The following is a 19,122-nucleotide window of genomic DNA, read 5'->3' on the forward strand; positions in this document are numbered from 1 at the left end:
GCCTCCCGGCCTGCCCCGCGCCCCTGCCCCGCCCCGCCCCTCCTCCCAGCGTGCCCCGCGCCTCCCGGCCTGCCCCGCGCCCCGCCCCGCTTCCCGGCGTGCCCCGCGGCGGGCGCTGGGGGGGCCATGGCGGAGCCGGCGGGCGGGGCCACGCGGGCCGAGGCGGGCGAGGACGGGGACTGGTGCGACAGCGGCCTGGGCTCGCTGGGGGAGGGGCAGCTCAGCCTAATCCAGGAGGGCCTGGCCGTGACCTCTGACCCCTGCCCCCCGACCCCCGACCCCGCGGGCGGCCCGGAGCGGCCGGACTCGGCGCTGGGGGCGGCGGAGGAGGAGGGGGGCGGGGCGCTGGGGGCGGTGACGCGGGGCCTGGGCTCCGTGCGCGTCGCGGACCCCCCGCCCGGCCAGGGCCCCCCCGAGGCCTGGCTGCGCCACGTGCTGCGCTTCGTCACCGAGGACGGGGACACGTAAGTGGGGGACCAGCCCCCCCCGGGCCTGTGCCCCCTCCGAGCCCCGCCCCCCCGGGCCTGGGCCCCCTCCTAGCCCCGCCCCCCCGGGCCTGGGCCCCCCCTCCTAGCCCCCCCCCGGGCCTGTGCCCCCCCCCCGGGCCTGGGCCCCCGTCCGAGCCCCCCGCCCCCCCGGGCCTGGGCCCCCGTCCGAGCCCCCCGCTCCCCCGGGCCTGGGCCCCCGTCCGAGCCCCCCGCTCCCCCGGGCCTGGGCCCCCGTCCGAGCCCCCCGCCCTCCCGGGCCTGGGCCCCCATCGAGCCCCCCGAGCCCCCCGCCCCCCCGGGCCTGGGCCCCCGTCCGAGCCCCCCGAGCCCCCCGGGCCCCCGTCCGAGCCCCCCGCCCCCCCCGGGCCTGGGCCCCCGTCCGAGCCCCACCTCTCCCCCCCCCCGGGCCTGGGCCCCCGTCCGAGCCCCCCGCTCCCCCGGGCCTGGGCCCCCGTCCGAGCCCCCCGCTCCCCCGGGCCTGGGCCCCCGTCCGAGCCCCCCGCCCTCCCGGGCCTGGGCCCCCATCGAGCCCCCCGAGCCCCCCGCCCCCCCGGGCCTGGGCCCCCGTCCGAGCCCCCCGAGCCCCCCGGGCCCCCGTCCGAGCCCCCCGCCCCCCCGGGCCTGGGCCCCCGTCCGAGCCCCACCTCTCCCCCCCCCCGGGCCTGTGCCCCCGTCCTAACCCCCCCCAGGCCTGTGCCCCGTCCAACCCCCCCCCCCCCATCCTGGATTCCAGGCACTTGGCTTGTGCCCCGTCCAACCCCCCCCCCCCCCCATCCTGGACTCCGGGCGCTTGGCTTGTGCCCCTGTCCTAACACCCCCCCCTTCCCCCCCCGCCCGGCTGCCTTGATATCTCAGTGCTGTCTCCATCGGCCGCGGCCTGCAGTCCCTGGTGTCCAGTTTCTGGGATGCTTTAGGCATTAACTGTAGGAATTCAGTCACTGTTGGCAGCTATTCTATTGCCCACACTCCCAGGAGTTTTACACCCACCTGGTTTCCCTGCTGCACCCCCAGCTCCTTGCTACTTGCTCTTTGCTGACTAGATCGATTCCTCTTCTTGCTATTGCTTCCCTTTCATGGGTGGCATTTCCAGCCAGTTGCAGGGTACTTATTTATTTTGCTTGGAGTGGTGTCTGTTCTTCCATCCCCAGAGCCCTCCACTTGGCTGTGATTCATGAACACGAAGCCTTTCTGGATTCTATCCTGCAGTACACGGCCGGGACGGAGTACTTGGATCTGCAGAATGACCTGAGCCAGGTTGGGCCAAGACTGGAGCTTTTTCTGTCTGTAGTCTCTGGCAATTGCAGTGGGGAAACTGAGGCACAAAGAGCCACATTGGTTTGCCTGAACATTGTACAGCCAGTTGGGGACAAAACTCGGGAGTAGTGGCTCCTAGTCAGCTTCCTACACGATATCGCCCATGCCACCTCCTGTAGGGAGTGATTGGGTTGCTGGCAGGAAGATGAAACACAACCACATATTAATTCCTCTGCATCATAAATGAGTTGGGGGAGCAGGGAAGAGTGTTACGGAGCACAGCAGTCTTTCTGGAGCAGGGAGCTATCCCTCGCTTTGTGTCTGTATAGCATCTAGCATGCTGGAGATGCTCCTGCAAGCAACTGATAAATGAGACACTAATATCCAAACACATCTTCCCCTGGATCCCCTGATGGCTACCTGTTCCTTCTCTCTGGCGCTGGCCACTGTCGGAAGACAGGGTGTTGGACTAACTGGAGCTTTGGTCTGCTCCAATATATGGCCGGGGAATGTAAGGAAGGCTGGGGAATTGACAGTGGCAGTGGACCAAAGTAAACGGGGCCAGGGAGGGCTTTGTTTAAAGGGTGTAAGGTGGTCGCGCTCATGCCAGGCAAATCAGCTGCCTTCCATGTAGCTCACGGTGCAGAGGAAGGACAAGACCGTGTCGGCTCCTGTGCCTGGGTAGTAGAGACAGCTTTTGTGTGAATAGTCGTGTCCTTGACTAAAATTTCTGACCTGCTTGTGCAATTGGCCACTGCCTGCCTGCCCAGAGGTGGCTGCTTTTCAGCGCTGCGTCTGGAATATGGGGTGTGACGCTATTAGGGTGACAGCCCATGGAAAGAAGCGATCTGTAGTGGTGTTAGTAGGCCGGGCACTTTTTAGGGAAGATCAGCCACAGAGCTTTCTGACCTGTCTATCTCGCTGACCTTCCCCAGACGGCATTGCACATTGCAGTCATCCTCGGTGCCTCCAACTTTGTCCGCAAGCTGATGGCAGCCGGGGCAGGGCTCTGCGTGCAGGAGAAAGGCGGCCACACGGCGCTGCACCTGGCATGCCGGGAGGGCTGGCGGGACTGTGCACAGTGGCTCTTGGCATCGTTGAGCATGCGCAGATCCTGTGAAGGGAGTGACGCCAGGGCTCAGTTGGACTGCACCAATTATGATGGTATGGAGCCTCTCGTCACCCACCTGGGAGTGTTACACGTGGGACCTTTGTCCTGAGCATGCTGTGTCCTTCCCCAGCCAGCATGGCCAGAGCTCTCTGTGGCCCAGTTACCCTCCATTTCCCTCAAGGCTGTGAAGGGCTGAATATGAATAGAACAGCCCCAGAGAACCCCAGAACTTGGCCACTGCCGAAGTAGTTTCAATGCCCATTTCTTTGCATGTGGAAGTGGCTTAACTTAGGGCGTGGCCTACTACTTTGGGGGTGAAAAAACCAAAAGGCAGCATGCTGGAGAGATACGTAGTGTGCGGTGTATTCTATACCAATCCTCTGACACTGCCTTGACAACAGCCAGCTGAGAGGGGCCTGGTCAGAGAGTTACTTCTTGGGTTGATCAGGATTGTCTGCTCTCGGTTCCCATAGGTTACACGCCGCTGCATGTGGCTGTCCTGCGGAAGGATCTTGAAGCAGTCAAGCTCCTGGTGAGCGCCGGAGCCAGTCTCAACAAGGCGGTTAGTGCAAGGGCGGATCGTCTATGGAGAGGGGTGGCCAGGGATCAGAAGGTATTTACCCTTCTCAGAAGTCTCTTTCTTGCTGACTGGTCTGTCCACCACTGGCAGGAGCTGAGCTGTGGCCGGAGTCCCCTCCACTTGGCAGTGGAGTCTCAGAGCCCGGAGGTGGTGGAGTACCTGCTGCATGCTGGAGCAGATCCGGGGGCCCGGATGTATGTTGGTTACACCCCCATCTACAGCGCCATGCACAGGCCCAACCAAAAGATCTTGCAGCTGCTCCGGGAGTTTGGCTCGGAGGAGCCGGACTGGGATTCAGAGGACAGTTCAGATGACAGCAGCGACGTGAGTGGGGTTGGGCGTGTGCGCTGGCCTAGCGGTGCAGGAGGGAGGAGTGCAGGCACCCCCTCGGCAAAGCCAGGCCAAGCTTGCAAGTGGCCTCATCTCTGCTCTAGAGCCACCCCTCCCCCTGTAGGAGGCCTAGAGGGCAGTGCTGAAAAGCCATTGCAACGTCCCCCATGTGTAGGAATTGGCAGGTCTCAGCCTGGTTCCTAGTCCTCTGTGCCACCAGCCCCCCTCCGCTCCTGGCAGGCCCCTCCCCTCTGACACACAATGGGTGGAGAAGCTGCCATTGGGTTTGACAGCAGAGAAGCCAAAGGGATCTTTTCCCCAGCAAGAGATTCTCTTTTCAAATGGGTCGAGTTCCCTGAGTCTCTGGTCTACGTAGATTAATGCAGAGCAGGGTGCGCTCTGCCTGGGTCGGTCTGTACGTACCTATGCTGCGGGGGGGGGGTGCCGGGGCTCTGCGGTGATTTGCGTCTGGAGTTGACGCAGGAGACTCAGAGGTACTGCTGAGCCTAGGGAGCTGGGACTGAGGCCTGGCGCAAATCAAGCCCGGCGAGCTGGCAGAGAGAAATTTGACAGTAGCTGGCTCTCAAAGGTTTTCCGTGATCCAGTTGCTGGAAGTTGAAGCTACGTACAGGCAGATGTGTCTAGCTCTAAGGGGTTAATCTGAACAGAGTAATTAGTCCTTAACTTTCCCAGGGCTGTGGTGTATTCTCCATCGCTGGCAATGTCCAAATCCAAATCGGAGCCCCCCCCAATATCTGCTGTAGCTCCCACAGGAGCGAACGCAGGCCAGTTGTGTGGCCTGTGTCACACAGGAGGTCGGTTGATCGCTGTTGTCTCTTCTGGCTTTAACCGATGAAGCCGTTTGATCCTGGCCCTCCCCACCTGCTCCGTAATGATCCCTAAACAGGCCCTTGCCGTATCTCGGAGGTCATCAGCAAAGCTCTCCTGTTTCTCAGGAAGAATACGACGACATCGTCATCAACCGTGGACGCTATCAGAATTAATGGGGCCGGCCCTGCGGCGCCTGCAGCGTGAGCTGGCGGCCGAGGAGCCCCTCCAGAAGAGACTCGCAGCCTGCCCTGCCCTTGTGGGAAGCAGCTCCGCAGAAGCTTGTTCTCAGCTGGATCGGGCTCTCCAGGAGCCGAGTTCTGTGGCAGCACAGAGCTGCTCCCTGGAAGCGGTAGCTGAATGCCGTGTTCGTTTCCTTCTCTCTCCACGTAGGCAGTCGCAGCCAGTTACCTTGATTCCCTTACAGTAGAACAGGCATTTCGGCAGCTGGGCTAGAGCGTCGGCCGATTGCCCTGCGGAGCCGCTTGCCATTTGCTTTCGGAGCGGGAGCGGTATCCCTGCCCACATGAGGGGTGTCACTGGGCCCCACAGATGTTGCTCATGTAACTAAGCAGTTCAGCTCCCTGCGGAGCTGCACCGAGCTGCGTTTCTGGCAGGGTTTGCGCGGCCTTTCAAAGACCTCGGCCTGTTTACCTCTTTTATGTTGAGAAGCACTGAGCACCGCCGAACTGCTGCTAGCAGAGTAGTTGGGGCCAAATTCCTTTTAGCTGCTCCCATCCTAGCACCTGAATGAGACGGGAGGAGTTTTGCAAGTGCCCTGCAGACGTGGTCTGCTCAGCTAGCTGTAAGGACAAAGGTGCGTGAGTGCACCTGGAAATCAGACCCGAAGCACTGGCAGAAGGCCCAGCAGCCCAGAGAGGGAATAGCTGGAGTGTGGGGTTGCTGGATTGAAACAGGTGGGGCGGGGAGGAATCCGCAGGAGGAGCTGAGGGGAGACGAGGCTGGTGGAAAGACTGGGATGGCCTGTTATGAGCAGAGGGGGAGAGCGGTCTTCAACGTCCCAAAGGGGGCGGAGCAAGATGCTGGAAAGAGTTGAGATGTGAGTGATGTGGCTGGACCTGTTCGATTTGGGTCAGAGATGGAGAAAGAGGGACAGGCTGTGTCCTGAGTCGGATCTGTGCATAGGGGCCAAGCTGTGTCCGTATCCGCACTGGCCGCTGCTTCTCTGCCAGTACCGGTGGGACCAGCTTTGTCTTCCCCCTTCCGTCCCCCCCACCTGAGGAGTCTGGTTTTTTTTCTTTGCCCGTTGACTGGCTGCAAAGCCCTGTTCACACTGCTTGGCCCTGGTTGTTTCTTCCAGAGCTGTGGGAACCAGTATGCCCATCCCATAGTGTTCTTGGAAAGCAGAAAATTTGCCTGTACTAGATTGGGCTGAAAACTCCATCTGAGCCTTTCACAAGTGGCAGGTCAAAACGACGTCAGTTGCATGATTTAGACTCTGATTGTCTGGGGCTGGCTGTATTAAAAATGGCAAACCCCAAAGCTGTTTTGACTCCCAAACTGGAAACTTTCCTGATTCAAACAGGCCATGTGACAAGTTCAGCCCCCCTGTGCTGAGCAGTGGCATTGCTTCCGTGAGGTGATGTGGGAAGAGATGCCCTGAGCTGGCCTGGTACTTGTGCAAACCAGCTGCTCGCGAGGCCGAGAGGCAGGGCTCCCGTTGTCCCTTGCGCAGCCGGGGGTCCTTCCTGCTGTTCCCGCGTAGATACAAAGTAGACCCTGGCTTCGCCCCAGGGGTTTGGAGCTCAGCTTGTCCGAGCAGCGTTGCTGCATTAGGTGCAGGATACCTCCCCTCCTTCCATCGGAGGGGTTGAAGGGTGAAGGGGGAGAAGATTGAATTTGAAACAAACCCTCTTGTTCCACAAGGCTGCTGTTTCCTCCTCTGTGTTCTCCCGCTCCTGGCCAATAAATCCCCCGGCCACAGCAGCTTGGGGGCTTCAGGTGTGTAGGGGGCAGGGTTAATTCTCTGAGGCTGACAGCAGCGGCCTCTGCCACAGCGTAGGGGAGGGACAGGGAGATTCGCAGGGGGTTCACCTGCCCCAGTGCGAAGGGCTGAGGTTCCGGGATTGGCAATCCTCTTCCCTGCCCTCGAGCAGACCAGGCTTGATTCCTCCAGGCCCGTGTCGTTAAAGGGCCTGTCTAGGCACTCACGCTGCAGCACTTCGGTAAGCTTGGCTCTGTGCATCGAGATGATGGAGGTTTGTCTGTTTTACAGACGGGGGAACAGGTACGGTCCCGTGCTCTGCACACTAGGCAATGCTGTCTCTCCCTAGGTAAAGCAGTTTCTTTGGCTGCACCAGTAGAAGGCACCTTCAGACCAGTCTGACTGTGCCCACACTAACGGAGAAATCCCCCTCCTGTGACGTACATCTCTGCACGGGGCAGGTCTCAAAACTTGGCATTCTGGGCTTGAACATACTTGGATGCTCAGCCCCACAAAGGGGCTTTGGGCAGGGGACCCTTCTTTGTCAGCTTTGTTCACCACATGCCTCCCAGTTTGGCAGCTGCAAGTGACTGGGACTGGCTGATCAGTTTCCAGTACCATGCAGCGAGGGCAAAACCCTGTAGCATTCCTCTCCCAGGGACAGGGAGATGGTTCTTTCCACGTAAGCTCGTCCCCGTGTCCCAGCTAGGGCCGTATCTCGGGGGACACACCACGTTACTCGTCCAGCACGTGGGTTTTAAGCTATGTCGGGAGTGTTGTACAAGCTGCTGTCTAACTTTGTACAGTTCTGTGTAGTTGTCTTTCTCCCTGCTGGTCTTTGCTCATGCTCTGTATTGTGTCTCTTCTGACCAGTGAGTAGAAATGAGATTAAAGTTAGTGGCTGACAGTAATAACCACGTGTCTGTATGGAGGGCAGATCACAGCCAGAGTCCAGCTCTCATAATACTTGGTTCCTACGTGGCGCTTCCCAGCCATAGAGTTCAGAGTGCTGGATACACCAGGGGTACGTCTAGACGACAGGCTTTTGTCGACAGACGACAAAGAGCGTCTAGACTACATCCAGTTCTGTCGACAAAGCAAGCCGCTTTGTTGACAGGACAGTGTAGATGCAATAACACTGTTGAAGCAAACGCTCCTCTCTGTTTTGGCGGCTAATATACAGCTTTATTGATCAATAAGGCACAGAGTGAGCCAAACATGGTCCCAGCAGAGCCAGGCCCAGTACGGCTGGCTAATACAATCAATCCTAGTATCCTTATACCTTTAACCAAACAAGTCTGACATCAGGGCATCCAATTACAGAAATCACCAATTAAACTCAGAAAGCAGAACTATTCTCAGCAAGATAGAGGGCAGGTACTAGGGAGTGAGGCTCCTTTCTCAACCAGCTCAGTTAACACATTTCAATAGCTCATCGTGCAGACCTCTGTGCTGGGGTAACAAAGTTCACTCTGGTCTACGTGCAGAAGCAAGAAGCTGAAATGGCTTCTGGCCACAGAACTCTGTTGACAAAAGGTGTTCTTCCTCGTAGAATGAGGTTTACAGCTGTCGACAAAACTGCCGAGTTCTGTCGATGTTATGTCAGTAGCACTCAGCGGCAGTGTAGACACAGGTATAGTTTTGCTGACAAAACCCTGTAGACACACCCCAGGTGAGCAGCATTTTATCCCCATTTTACAGATCAGGGATGGGAAGGGGAAGTGACTGGCCCAAAGGTCACCCACCAGGCCAGTGGCAGAGCTAGGACTGGAGCTGCTGGCTCCTTAGGGCTAAGCTTGAGCTCTGCCCGTGAGGCCTCTCTTCACTAATTGTTCCAGCAGTTTGATCCAAGGCCTTACCTCTGGGGGAATCATTCCAGCACAAGGTGCATTGAAGTAGCTGCGGCTGATCCACAAGCATCCCCCTGGGAGCCGTTCTGGCAGACCCACCCTTTAGCTCTAGTCCCTCTTTGAACCATACCACACTCCTGGCCTTGGTGCTGTTCTGTGGCAATGAGTTCCGCCGTCCACTTCACAGAGACCCCCTGCCACAAACGGGAGACGGGTCAGACCCTCCAGGCCTGATTTCCTCTTGCGTTTACACGGCAGGGCCCAGATGCTGCAGTGCTGGACGCCAGCATGAAATGACTAGATCACCCACGTGCTGGGGGGAGTCAGCATGTTCCTAAAGACCACTGGAATTCAGGGGGAAGGGGCTCTGGCTTTCTCCTGGTTTGCAAAACAAGCCAGCATCTCAGTTTTCTTAAATTGTGGAGCTGCCAGAAGGGCAGGGCCGCTACTCCACATTCGGGGTTCCTGAGACGCAATCCCCACCCCAGATCTGGGACACCCCAAAGGGTCACACCATGGCCCCAGAGTGAGATCACCCTCCTCGAGCTGAGCTCTACAGGTTGAACCTCTCTAATCCGGCACCCTCCGCACCTGACCGATGCCGACCCGTGGGAGGCCAGTATTGTCGAGCAACGTCCCCACTGCTTCCTGGGCTCTGAGGGGTCAATTAGAGCTAACAGCAGCCCAGAACCCTGGGAGTCTGACTGGGGGCTGCAAACAAACTTTACTGGACCGCGGGGGACGTGGCCACCCGGTTCACTCAGATCAGGCCAGACCGCAGACCTTGCTGGAGCAGAAAGCGCTGGATCAAGGTTCAGCCCCTAGTGTCTAGCTGTCCCTGCAGGGCAGCAGTGTAGTTACCCAGGGTAAAAGTTGGCTCTCCAGTGTGGTTTGAGCCAAGCTGCCAGATGTGTGTGCAGGGGGGTCATGTGCGCTAACCCTTCCCTTCCTGGTTTTCAGAGGGGAAAGCTAAGCTAGTTGGCACCACGGGGTTACGCAGTGGATTCATGAAGCCGGGGAGCAGTTCGTGCAGCTCGGTGTTTAACAGATTAAAGTTCTCCCTTTGCAAGTGGGCTGGGAGCCCTGTCTCAACCCTCTGGGACTTTGCTGGTGGCAAATCCAACGGGGCAGAGCTTTTAGCACAAGAAGGAAAGGCCTGTCTCGCATGGGTGGGGCAGGGTTCGAAAGGGACACGATCAACGTGAAATAGCTGGTGTTTGGAAACTAGCTAACAATCCAGTTTGTTTCTAGCAGTGAGTAAACGTGCCTCTGGGTTCTACACAGCCCTGAGTCGTGCGGTTTTCACAACCAGAGTGCCTCTCCTTTATAAACACACCCGCGTCTTTCCCTGTTGCCATCACAACAAACCGGTCCGGCAGCCCGCACAGAGAAGAGGCGCGGGAGGAGAAAGAGGCGAGAATCACATTGTTCCAGCACAGGTGTGTGCTTTGTAACCAGTTAGGTGCCAGAGTGTCTGGGCCTTACAAAACTAGTTCACGTTCCTGGATCAGGTAGGATAAGATTTTGTCCTGGGATATGAACTAGGAAGGAGCGGTCAGCGTGACCCGTCCCAGATCTTACAGCAGGACCAAGCGCCATCTGGAGCATCCCTGACAGGTGTCTGTCTAACTTGCTCTTAAAAATCTTCAATAGTGGAGATTCCACAACCTCCCTAGGCCATTTATCAGTGTTTAACCACCCTGACAGTTTTCCTAATGTCCAACCTAAACCTCCCTTGCTGCAATTTAAGCCCATCGCTGCTTGTCCTACCCTCAGAGGCCAAGAAGAACCATTTTTCTCCTTCCCCCCCTGTAACACCCTTTTAGGTACTTGAAAGCCGCTACCATGTCCCCTCTCGGTCTTCCCCTTTCCAAACTCAACCAACCCAAGAAATTTAACCCGGAGCTCTTGAACCTCGGTACAGCACTAGGTTAATCCTGTGTTGCTGGTACAGCTACAGTCCAGCAGCCCATATGGTACAGGGAAAGCTCCCGAGGAAGATGCAGTCATATTGCTTAAGCTATTCCCCTGGCCTGAGCACGTTTACACGGGGTGTTTAGCCACCGGCACTAGCTAAACCAGTGTCATCTGTAGTGTAAGGACAAGGCCTGAGATCTAGTAACGGATCCTGTCTCACGCTCCATTCCTGCACGCACTGAATTCCTGCACGCACCACTCCCATACAAATGAAGCACAGTTTTACAGGCTTGCCCACACCCGCAGCCGTGCTGATTAAAGTCAGCCTCTGATGTAAAAGGCCACATGGGCCCATTGGAGACCTGCGAACGGATCATTCCCTTTCCTGGCTCTGTTTTGCTAAGGGGGAGGAGATAGGAAATTGCCTGATGAGCACAGAGCACAGACCAGACACCTGCCCTCAAATAATTTCCAGAGGAGGTAAACAGCCCATCTGGATTTACAAACAGCCAGCGAGGGGAATCCCTCATGAGGCTGGTAAATTGCTCCATTTCACACCTCCTTTTCAGTCTGAATTGGTCTAGTTTCCACTTCCAGCCCTTGGACTGAACCAGACCTTTCTCTCTCAGACCAAAGAGCCAGTTAGTAAAGATTTGCCCCCATGCAGGCTAGGGACGTGAAGGACTAGTCGTTTCTCCACCCTCGCGCCCCCACCCCCCGCTGCTTCTATCAGAAAGAGGCAGCAAGTGGGGTGGGAAGAGTGGGTACTTCCAAGCAGCGGTGCCGTATGGAGTCTGGGGCCAGACCCTGGGCTCCATGCGGCTCTGCTGCTTTCGGGGCTAGCTGGGGTGTCCCCCAGCTGCACGCAGCATTTCAAAGTGGCAGAGTCCCGTGGAGCCTGGGATCAACTGGGGATTCCGCCGCTGGCTCCGTGCGGAGTGCCGCTTTGAAACGCCACGAGCAGCCTGGCACCGAGCTCCCTGCGGCTTTTCAAACCGACAGCTCCACGTGGAGCCTGGGGTCAGCGGGGAACCCCCAGCTGACCTGGGGCTCCCCGCAGTGTTTTCGCCCTTGAAGTGTAGCAACAGCCCTAGAGCTGGTGCTACACGTGGAAGCTGGAGGCGCCCTCTCGACTAATCGAATAGTTGAGGCAAAATGCATCAACTATTCGATTAGTCAATTACTTGCAATTTCACATCCCTAATGCAGGTACTGATCGACGGGGATCGAGTTACGCTTCCCCTTCTCGTTAAGCTAAATCAATGGGGCTCATTGAGTCTGTCACTTTACGGCGGTTTTCTAACCTTTAATCCTTTCCATAGCTCTTCTCTGACCCCTCCAATTTGTCAGCATCCTTCCTGAGTTGTGGGTACTAGAACTGGACGCAGGGTGAGGTTTTACCAGGCTGGCCACTGCTGTGAAGACCTATGCCCGGGCTTAATTTTACACTCGTCCCATAGAGATTAAGCATGTCAGTCTAAATGCTGCTTCTTTTCTTCACAAAGACAAGGCCCGAGAGGGAGACCGAAATCTCATGCTCCAGGCTCTCGGCTGTCACGGGGGTCAGGAAGGACCTGGATTAGGAGGGTTGTAATTAAACGTTTTTAAAAGTACTGCAGGCCAGTGTTACTTCAGCCCATTGCTCTGGGCAAATCCCCCTGCTAACAGGATAACGCAGGTCCAGGCTTTCGAGGGGTCCTGTTCAGAAGTGGGTTCTTGTCCACGCCCGTAACCTGAAGGACTCCACAGTGGTCACTGAGCTCACTCCCTTTCCGCGATGGCAACCAGGTGCCGCTCGATCTCTTCCTCGGTCAGCATCCTGCAAGCCACCAAGACAAGCTGCTGTTAACTGGAGGTGGCTCTGGAAATGGGCAGTCGGAACGTGCAGCCCAAGAGGTCTTACCGGAATCTGGGCTGCTCCATTGTCACTATCCCCACTTCGATCTCGCTGGCCTTGAAGTCCTGGGAGAGGACTGTTGACAAGCAAGTAATCGCCAGCTGGCAGCAAAGGAAGAAAAGGAAAAAGCTTGTTCCAGGCCACTGGTGCGTAACCTTTTTTGATCTGCGACTCCTGTACCGCAGGGGCCGCCAACGGCCAGGCCCAGCCCCTGGCTGGCCGGATCTAAGCACCGTGACTCCCCGGGAAGACATACACGATCCCCTTGGGGGTCGCGACCCACGGGTTGCACACCACTGATCTAGGCAACAGGTGGTTAGCCTGCGGAACTCCCTGCTACATGATGTTACCAAGACACATAACATTGGAAGAATCGGGACCACTCTTCTCCCTATGCTAATATTTTAAATGAAACGTGACTGCTGGACAGCAAAGTTCCAAACTTTCACCAGACCGGTTGCTGCTGCTGGGAGTGGTTGCGCTGTGGAACAGCTGGTGGAGGACTGCGTACGCATGTGCATCCACTCTGGCACCAGACTGATAGATCTATGCCAGCACAGGGCTTATGGTGCTTTGGGAAGAGGAGGCATCCACCCAGTCAGCTCAGACATGCAATGATACAGAGGTGTATGGTCCCACCCAGCAGACATGTGTCCAGGTAGAGTCACACGCACTGGCATGCATGTAGACACATGGGCACACACACGGGCACACACTGACCTCTACAGGATCCACAGGTGAGTCCCGTTTCTTCTTCAAAGTCTTTTCCAGGAAGCTGTTAGCCTCAGTCTGCTTCGCCCCAGCAGTGGTTGCTTTGTAGCCGCAGTAGTAGCCGGCCGGGTCACACTTGAACAGCTGGGGGCCCAGTTCAGGGTCGATCCCAATCAAAATCATACCTGCCAGGAGATCCGGGAAGGGGCAGGAGCCCGTGTGTCTGTCAGTCCCTGGCGGCAGGGAGCGTGATCCCAGGGCGCAAAGCGGACTCCAATTCCCCCGGGAACTTCCAGAGCGAAAGGAATGTCCCTAACAGCTGATGCTGCAAAGGCCCATGGCTCTGGCCCCCCCGTCTGGAATCTGGCTCGTTGCCACACTTGAGCTGCTAACCCATGTGTGGAGCAGAGCCAGGGTAAGGGGCTCAAAGGGGACCCCAGGCAGGAGAATGGGGAAAAGCTGGGGGGTTGCTGGGGTAGCCGTAGGGGGCAGCACTAAGTAAAGGGGCAGGCAGGGGTTAAGGGCGGGGCACGGGATGGGGGTGATCAGCAGGGCTCAGTGGGTAAAAGAGAGGTGACTGGGTAGGTACGTAGCAGAGGGGTGCTAGCGGGGTGGCTCTCCCCAGCCCCCATCACTCACAGCAGCCCAGGGGTCTCATCTCGGCGTTCTGGGTGTAGACCTGTGAGATGTCAGCCATACGCCGGCACAGCATCGCCGCCGGGATCTCGTAGCCCTTCTTGTACTTCCACTCGGCGGCCTCGTGCCGGGCGCGCTGCACCTGGGACCGGCCGTCGGCTGGGTGGGAAAGGAGCCCCCGTCAAACGAGGTACACGCGGCACTGCTCCCTCCTGCCGCCCCCTGCGTGCGTGTGTGTGTGTGTGTGTCGCCCGCTGCTGGAGGGGCTGAGCCCTGCTGTGTGTGTGTGTGTGTGTGTGTGTGTGTGTGTGTGTGTGTGTGTGTGTGTCGCCCCCTGCTGGAGGGGCTGAGCCCTGCTGTGTGTGTGTGTGTGTGTGTGTGTGTGTCGCCCCCTGCTGGAGGGGCTGAGCCCTGCTCTGTGTGTGTGTGTGTGTGTGTGTGTGTGTGTGTCGCCCCCTGCTGGAGGGGCTGAGCCCTGCTGTGTGTGTGTGTGTGTGTGTGTGTGTCGCCCCCTGCTGGAGGGGCTGAGCCCTGCTGTGTGTGTGTGTGTGTGTGTGTGTGTGTGTGTGTGTGTGTGTGTGTCACCCCCTGCTGGAGGGGCTGAGCCCTGCTGTGTGTGTGTGTGTGTGTGTGTGTCACCCCCTGCTGGAGGGGCTGAGCCTTGCTCTCTGTGTGTGTGTGGGTGGGTGGGTGTTTGTGTCGCCCCCTGCTGGAGGGGCTGAGCCCTGCTGTGTGTGTGTGTGTGTGTGTGTGTGTGTGTCGCCCCCTGCTGGAGGGGCTGAGCCCTGCTCTGTGTGTGTGTGTGTGTGTGTGTGTGTGTGTCGCCCCCTGCTGGAGGGGCTGAGCCCTGCTCTGTGTGTGTGTGTGTGTGTGTGTGTGTGTGTGTGTGTGTGTGTGTGTCGCCCCCTGCTGGAGGGGCTGAGCCCTGCTGTGTGTGTGTGTGTGTGTGTGTGTCACCCCCTGCTGGAGGGGCTGAGCCTTGCTCTCTGTGTGTGTGTGGGTGGGTGGGTGTTTGTGTCGCCCCCTGCTGGAGGGGCTGAGCCCTGCTGTGTGTGTGTGTGTGTGTGTGTGTGTGTGTGTGTGTGTGTCGCCCCCTGCTGGAGGGGCTGAGCCTTGCTCTGTGTGTGTGTGTGTCACCCCCTGCTGGAGGGGCTGAGCCCTGCTCTGTGTGTGTGTGTGTGTGTGTGTTGCCCCCTGCTGGAGGGGCTGAGCCCTGCTGTGTGTGTGTGTGTGTGTGTGTGTGCACCTGTCACCCCCTGCTGGGGGGAGTGAGCCCTGGTGTGTGTGTGTGTGGGTGGGTGGGTGTGTGTCGCCCCCTGCTGGAGGGGCTGAGCCCTGCTCTGTGTGTGTGTGGGTGGGTGGGTGTGTGTCGCTGGAGGGGCTGAGCCCTGCTCTGTGTGTGTGTGTGTGTGTGTGCGCGCGCGCTCCTGTCACCCCCTGCTGGGGGGAGTGAGCCCTGGTGTGTGTGTGCGTGTGTGTGTGCGCACGCCTACCTGCTGCCCCCCGCTGGAGGGAACCAGAACTGCACGGTTCAGTGGCTCCATTGCACCCGACCGACCGGCTCTCTCAAACAGGACAGAAGCCCTAACACTTCTGGGGCTGCACACCTGGGGCGAGCCGCCCCCTCCCTCTGCACCCCAGGGTCCCCATCCGCAAAGTAGGGCTGTTTAGCGAGTGACCCTCTCAGGGCAGGGGCTGCTTGCCCTTGTGTGGGCAGCGCCTGGCGTAAGGGGGCCCTGGTCTCGGGTTGGGGTTTGCAGGGGTCTGGGCAGCCCCCAGCTCAAGGGGAAGCCCCGATTTTGGTCAGAATGGGGGTCTGGGCAACAGCTGGCACCGTACTATGGGGGAGGTTTGGCCCTGAGCTCAGCCGAGCGGGGGCTGGACAGGGCCCGGAGCCTGAGCTCAGTTTGTGGCTCCCAGGTGCTACCGTAACGGTGTGTTCCCGTGCGTCCAGGCTGGGGGATTGCTAGAGGAGCGACATCGCCGTGCAGCCTGCCTCGCTCACCCCCGCGCTCTAGACCAGGGCTGTGGGGCAGCCAGTGGAAGCGCCGCGGGGTCACGTCTGGACCTGGTGTCAGGCTGCCACACGGAGGGAGCAGGGCGGTTGGACCAGTGAACTCCAGAGCGAAAAGGTTGGGGGCAGAGCCCAGGCCCTGTTCCTGGGGCTGTCACAGACTCAGTCCCCATGTGGGCTGGGCTCCCCAGGCATCGCGAGGACCAGGCCAGGGCTCAGCCTGGGAGGTGCTCGGAGCCCCGCTCACCGCTCATGCCGGTCATGGCGCAGCCGATGGTCTCTGTCAGGCGATACAGGTTGGTGACCGTGCTGGGATCCAGAAGCGTGTCCTGGGGAGGGGGGCAAAGACACCGGAGCCTGCTGAGTCGCTTCCCTCTGCAGTGCAAGAGCCTCAGCCTGCCATTGGGGCGCTGTGCTGCGGGATGTTACCACTAGGAGGCGCTCTGCTGCAGGATGTGGGGCAGAAGTCGCAGCAGGGGCCACTGTCCCCACGCCGTCAGTGTTGACCCTAGGTGGTGTTTTGGGGCAGGAAGTGGGGCAGAAGGCTCAGCAGGGAGCACTGTCCCCTCGCTGTGAGTGTTGACACCAGGGGCGCTAGGGGGTGCTGTGGGGCAGGAAGTGGGGTGGAAGGCTCAGCAGGGGGCGCTCTCCCGATACCACACAGTGCTGACATCGGGGGCACTAGGGAGTGCTGTGGGGCAGGAAGTGGGGTGGAAGGCTCAGCAGGGGGCACTGTCCCCTCGCTGTGAGTGTTGACACCAGGGGCGCTAGGGGGTGCTGTGGGGCAGGAAGTGGGGTGGAAGGCTCAGCAGGGGGCGCTCTCCTGATACCACACAGTGCTGACACCGGGAGCACTAGGGGGTGCTGTGGGGCAGGAAGTGGGGTGGAAGGCTCAGCAGGGGGCACTGTCCCCTCGCTGTGAGTGTTGACACCAGGGGCGCTAGGGGGTGCTGTGGGGCAGGAAGTGGGGTGGAAGGCTCAGCAGGGGGCGCTCTCCTGATACCACACAGTGCTGACACCGGGGACACTAGGGGGTGCTGTGGGGCAGGAAGTGGGGTGGAAGGCTCAGCAGGGGGTGCTCTCCCGATACCACACAGTGCTGACACCGGGGACACTAGGGGGTGCTGTGGGGCAGGAAGTGGGGCGGAACGCTCAGCAGGGGGCGCTTTCCCCCTCAGTCAGTGTTGACACTAGGGGGTGCCGATACCACACAGGGGGCACTAGGGGGTGCTGTGGGGCAGGAAGTGGGGCGGAACGCTCAGCAGGGGGCGCTTTCCCCCTCAGTCAGTGTTGACACTAGGGGGTGCCGATACCACACAGGGGGCACTAGGGGGTGCTGTGGGGTGGAAGGCTCAGCAGGGGGCGCTCTCCCGATACCACACAGTGCTGACACCGGGGGCACTAGGGGGTGCTGTGGGGCAGGAAGTGGGGCGGAACGCTCAGCAGGGGGCGCTTTCCCCCTCAGTCAGTGTTGACACTAGGGGGTGCCGATACCACACAGGGGGCACTAGGGGGTGCTGTGGGGTGGAAGGCTCAGCAGGGGGCGCTCTCCCGATACCACACAGTGCTGACACCGGGGGCACTAGGGGGTGCTGTGGGGCAGGAAGTGGGGCGGAACGCTCAGCAGGGGGCGCTTTCCCCCTCAGTCAGTGTTGACACTAGGGGGTGCCGATACCACACAGGGGGCACTAGGGGGTGCTCTCCCCACGCAGTCAGCCCTCAGCCTGACCCCAGCTGGTCATGGCACAACGGGGCATGAGAGCCCGGGCGTGAACCCCGGGATCCTGGCCCAACCCCAGCTCAGGTGCACGTGTTCTGCCTTCTCAAGGGTCCCTGCTCAATGGGATTGGCTGGCACCAGGATGGGGCCGTGGTCGGTGCCAGCAAAGAGCCAAGGCTGCCATCCTTAATGCTGGGCACCATGGGCCCCCCTTAGCCCTCCCGATCTCCTGCCTCTGCCCCCCATGCTGGGCTCCTACCGGCACTTTTTTCTGGGTGACCACGGCCACAGACTCCTCCCCTCTCACAGCCACGGTGGTCAGCCCCCCCTGGCTGATGGCTCTGAAAGCGTATTCTGCAACCAGACAACGCTCAGTAAATGCAAGGGGAGAGGGGAAGAAAGCGGGTGGGGGTGGCCCTTCTCAGGAGCTTCCCAGACAAAAACCTGCTCGCTCCTGCCAGGCAGCCACCCCGCCCTCCTTTTACCGGTGGGGAAACTGAGGCATAAGGGGCCAGAAGGGACTTGTCTCAGGCTCTGCTGCAAATCAGTATGGTGTTGGGAAATGAGCCCAGGAGTTCTGACTCTTAGCTCCACCCTTCTCTAATCACTAGCCCCCACTCTATCAGAGCTGGGGATAGAACCCACATGTCCTGGTGCCTTGCCCCGCTCTAACCACTAAACCCCACTCCCCTCTCAGAACTTGGACAGAACCCAGGTGTCCTAGCTCCCTGCCCTCCTCTAATCACTAGATCCCACTCCCCTCTCAGAACCCAGGTATTCCAGCTCTCCACCCCTGCTCTAACCACTAAACCCCACTCCCCTCTCAGAACTCGGACAGAGCCCAGGTGTCCTAGCTCCCTGCCCTCCTCTAATCACTAGATCCCACTCCCCTCTCAGAACCCAGGTATTCCAGCTCTCCACCCCTGCTCTAACCACTAAACCCCACTCCCCTCTCAGAACTCGGACAGAGCCCAGGTGTCCTAGCTCCCTGCCCTCCTCTAATCACTAGATCCCACTCCCCTCTCAGAACCCAGGTATTCCGGCTCTCCACCCCTGCTCTAACCACTAAACCTCACTCCCCTCTCAGAACTCGGGCAGAACCCAGGTGTCCTGGCTCCCCGTCCTGCTCTAAAAACAGTCAACCACATTCCTTCCCCGATCCAGGCACTGAACCCAGGAATCCTGGCTGCCAGCCCGCTCCCCCTGCTCTAACCACTAGACCCCACTCCCCAGGAGTCTTGACCGCCATTACCCCTCCCCCACACAGCCCAGCCCGTGGCTGATTCCAGGCCTGGCGCTTGGGGGCCCCAATCCTGCTCTGGCCTGCACCCGGGCCCCATGGACTGACCCACTTGGTAGAGACGCCCCTCGGGGGAGAAGATGGTGATGTGGCGGTCGAAGCCAGCGCTGGAGCCGCGGGACATTTTGCCGTGGGGGGCGGTGGAGGGAGACAGACCGACCAGGGCCCTCCACAGAGCCAGGGACACCTGCCTCTTTCCCTTTCGCTTTCACTTCACCCGTGGAAAGTCCCTTTCCACTCCTGCGCTCATTGGGCAGAACTGGAGCTGCAGCGGGGTGCTGGGAAGGGACAGGGCGGTGCACTCGCGGGGGCTGGGGGGGCCGGGCACTGGGGTGGGCGTTTTGGAGGGAGGTGCAGGGAGTCACCATCCGCCCTGCCATCTGTCTCCTTCCAGGGTGAACTGCACATGAAGGCTGGATATTAGAGAGAACGATTTCCCTAGGCGGTGGGAAGCGCAGGGAGGGTTCCCAAGGGGGGGGGGGGGGACGCTCCGTCCCGAGAGGTTTTTAAGTCCCTGCTTGACAAAGCCCTGGGGCTGGCCC

General features: G+C 59.6%; 2 protein-coding genes across 4 annotated transcripts; one reads left to right on the forward strand and one right to left on the reverse strand.

Moving 5' to 3' along the window:
• The first annotated feature begins 33 nt into the window (after nucleotides 1-33).
• On the forward strand, nucleotides 34-7,450 carry NFKBIB (NFKB inhibitor beta). Of its 3 annotated transcripts, none has more exons than XM_075917243.1 (6): nucleotides 34-464; nucleotides 1,637-1,742; nucleotides 2,678-2,906; nucleotides 3,327-3,385; nucleotides 3,524-3,757; nucleotides 4,457-4,697. In XM_075917243.1, exons 1-6 carry the CDS (start codon nucleotides 127-129, stop codon nucleotides 4,610-4,612), a joined length of 1,122 nt encoding a protein of 373 aa, XP_075773358.1. In that variant the 5' UTR covers nucleotides 34-126; the 3' UTR covers nucleotides 4,613-4,697. The 3 variants fall into 3 exon arrangements, with proteins under 3 accessions (XP_075773358.1, XP_075773356.1, XP_075773359.1); XM_075917241.1 differs by having other exon boundaries at nucleotides 41-464; nucleotides 3,327-3,415; nucleotides 4,457-4,692; XM_075917244.1 differs by lacking the exon at nucleotides 4,457-4,697 and adding an exon at nucleotides 4,720-7,450 and having other exon boundaries at nucleotides 50-464; nucleotides 3,327-3,415.
• Nucleotides 6,811-18,797, reverse strand: LOC102445083 (proteasome subunit alpha type-6-like). Its single transcript, XM_075917245.1, has 7 exons — nucleotides 18,629-18,797; nucleotides 17,540-17,634; nucleotides 15,809-15,890; nucleotides 13,551-13,706; nucleotides 12,921-13,096; nucleotides 12,207-12,301; nucleotides 6,811-12,122 (listed from the first exon to the last, which is right to left on the reverse strand). The coding sequence occupies exons 1-7, from the start codon at nucleotides 18,702-18,704 to the stop codon at nucleotides 12,065-12,067; spliced, it is 738 nt and encodes a 245-aa protein (XP_075773360.1). The 5' UTR covers nucleotides 18,705-18,797; the 3' UTR covers nucleotides 6,811-12,064.
• Between the last annotated feature and the right edge of the window lie 325 nt (nucleotides 18,798-19,122).

This window comes from Pelodiscus sinensis, unplaced genomic scaffold (assembly GCF_049634645.1).
Source record: "Pelodiscus sinensis isolate JC-2024 unplaced genomic scaffold, ASM4963464v1 ctg62, whole genome shotgun sequence".
NCBI lineage: Eukaryota > Metazoa > Chordata > Testudines > Trionychidae > Pelodiscus > Pelodiscus sinensis.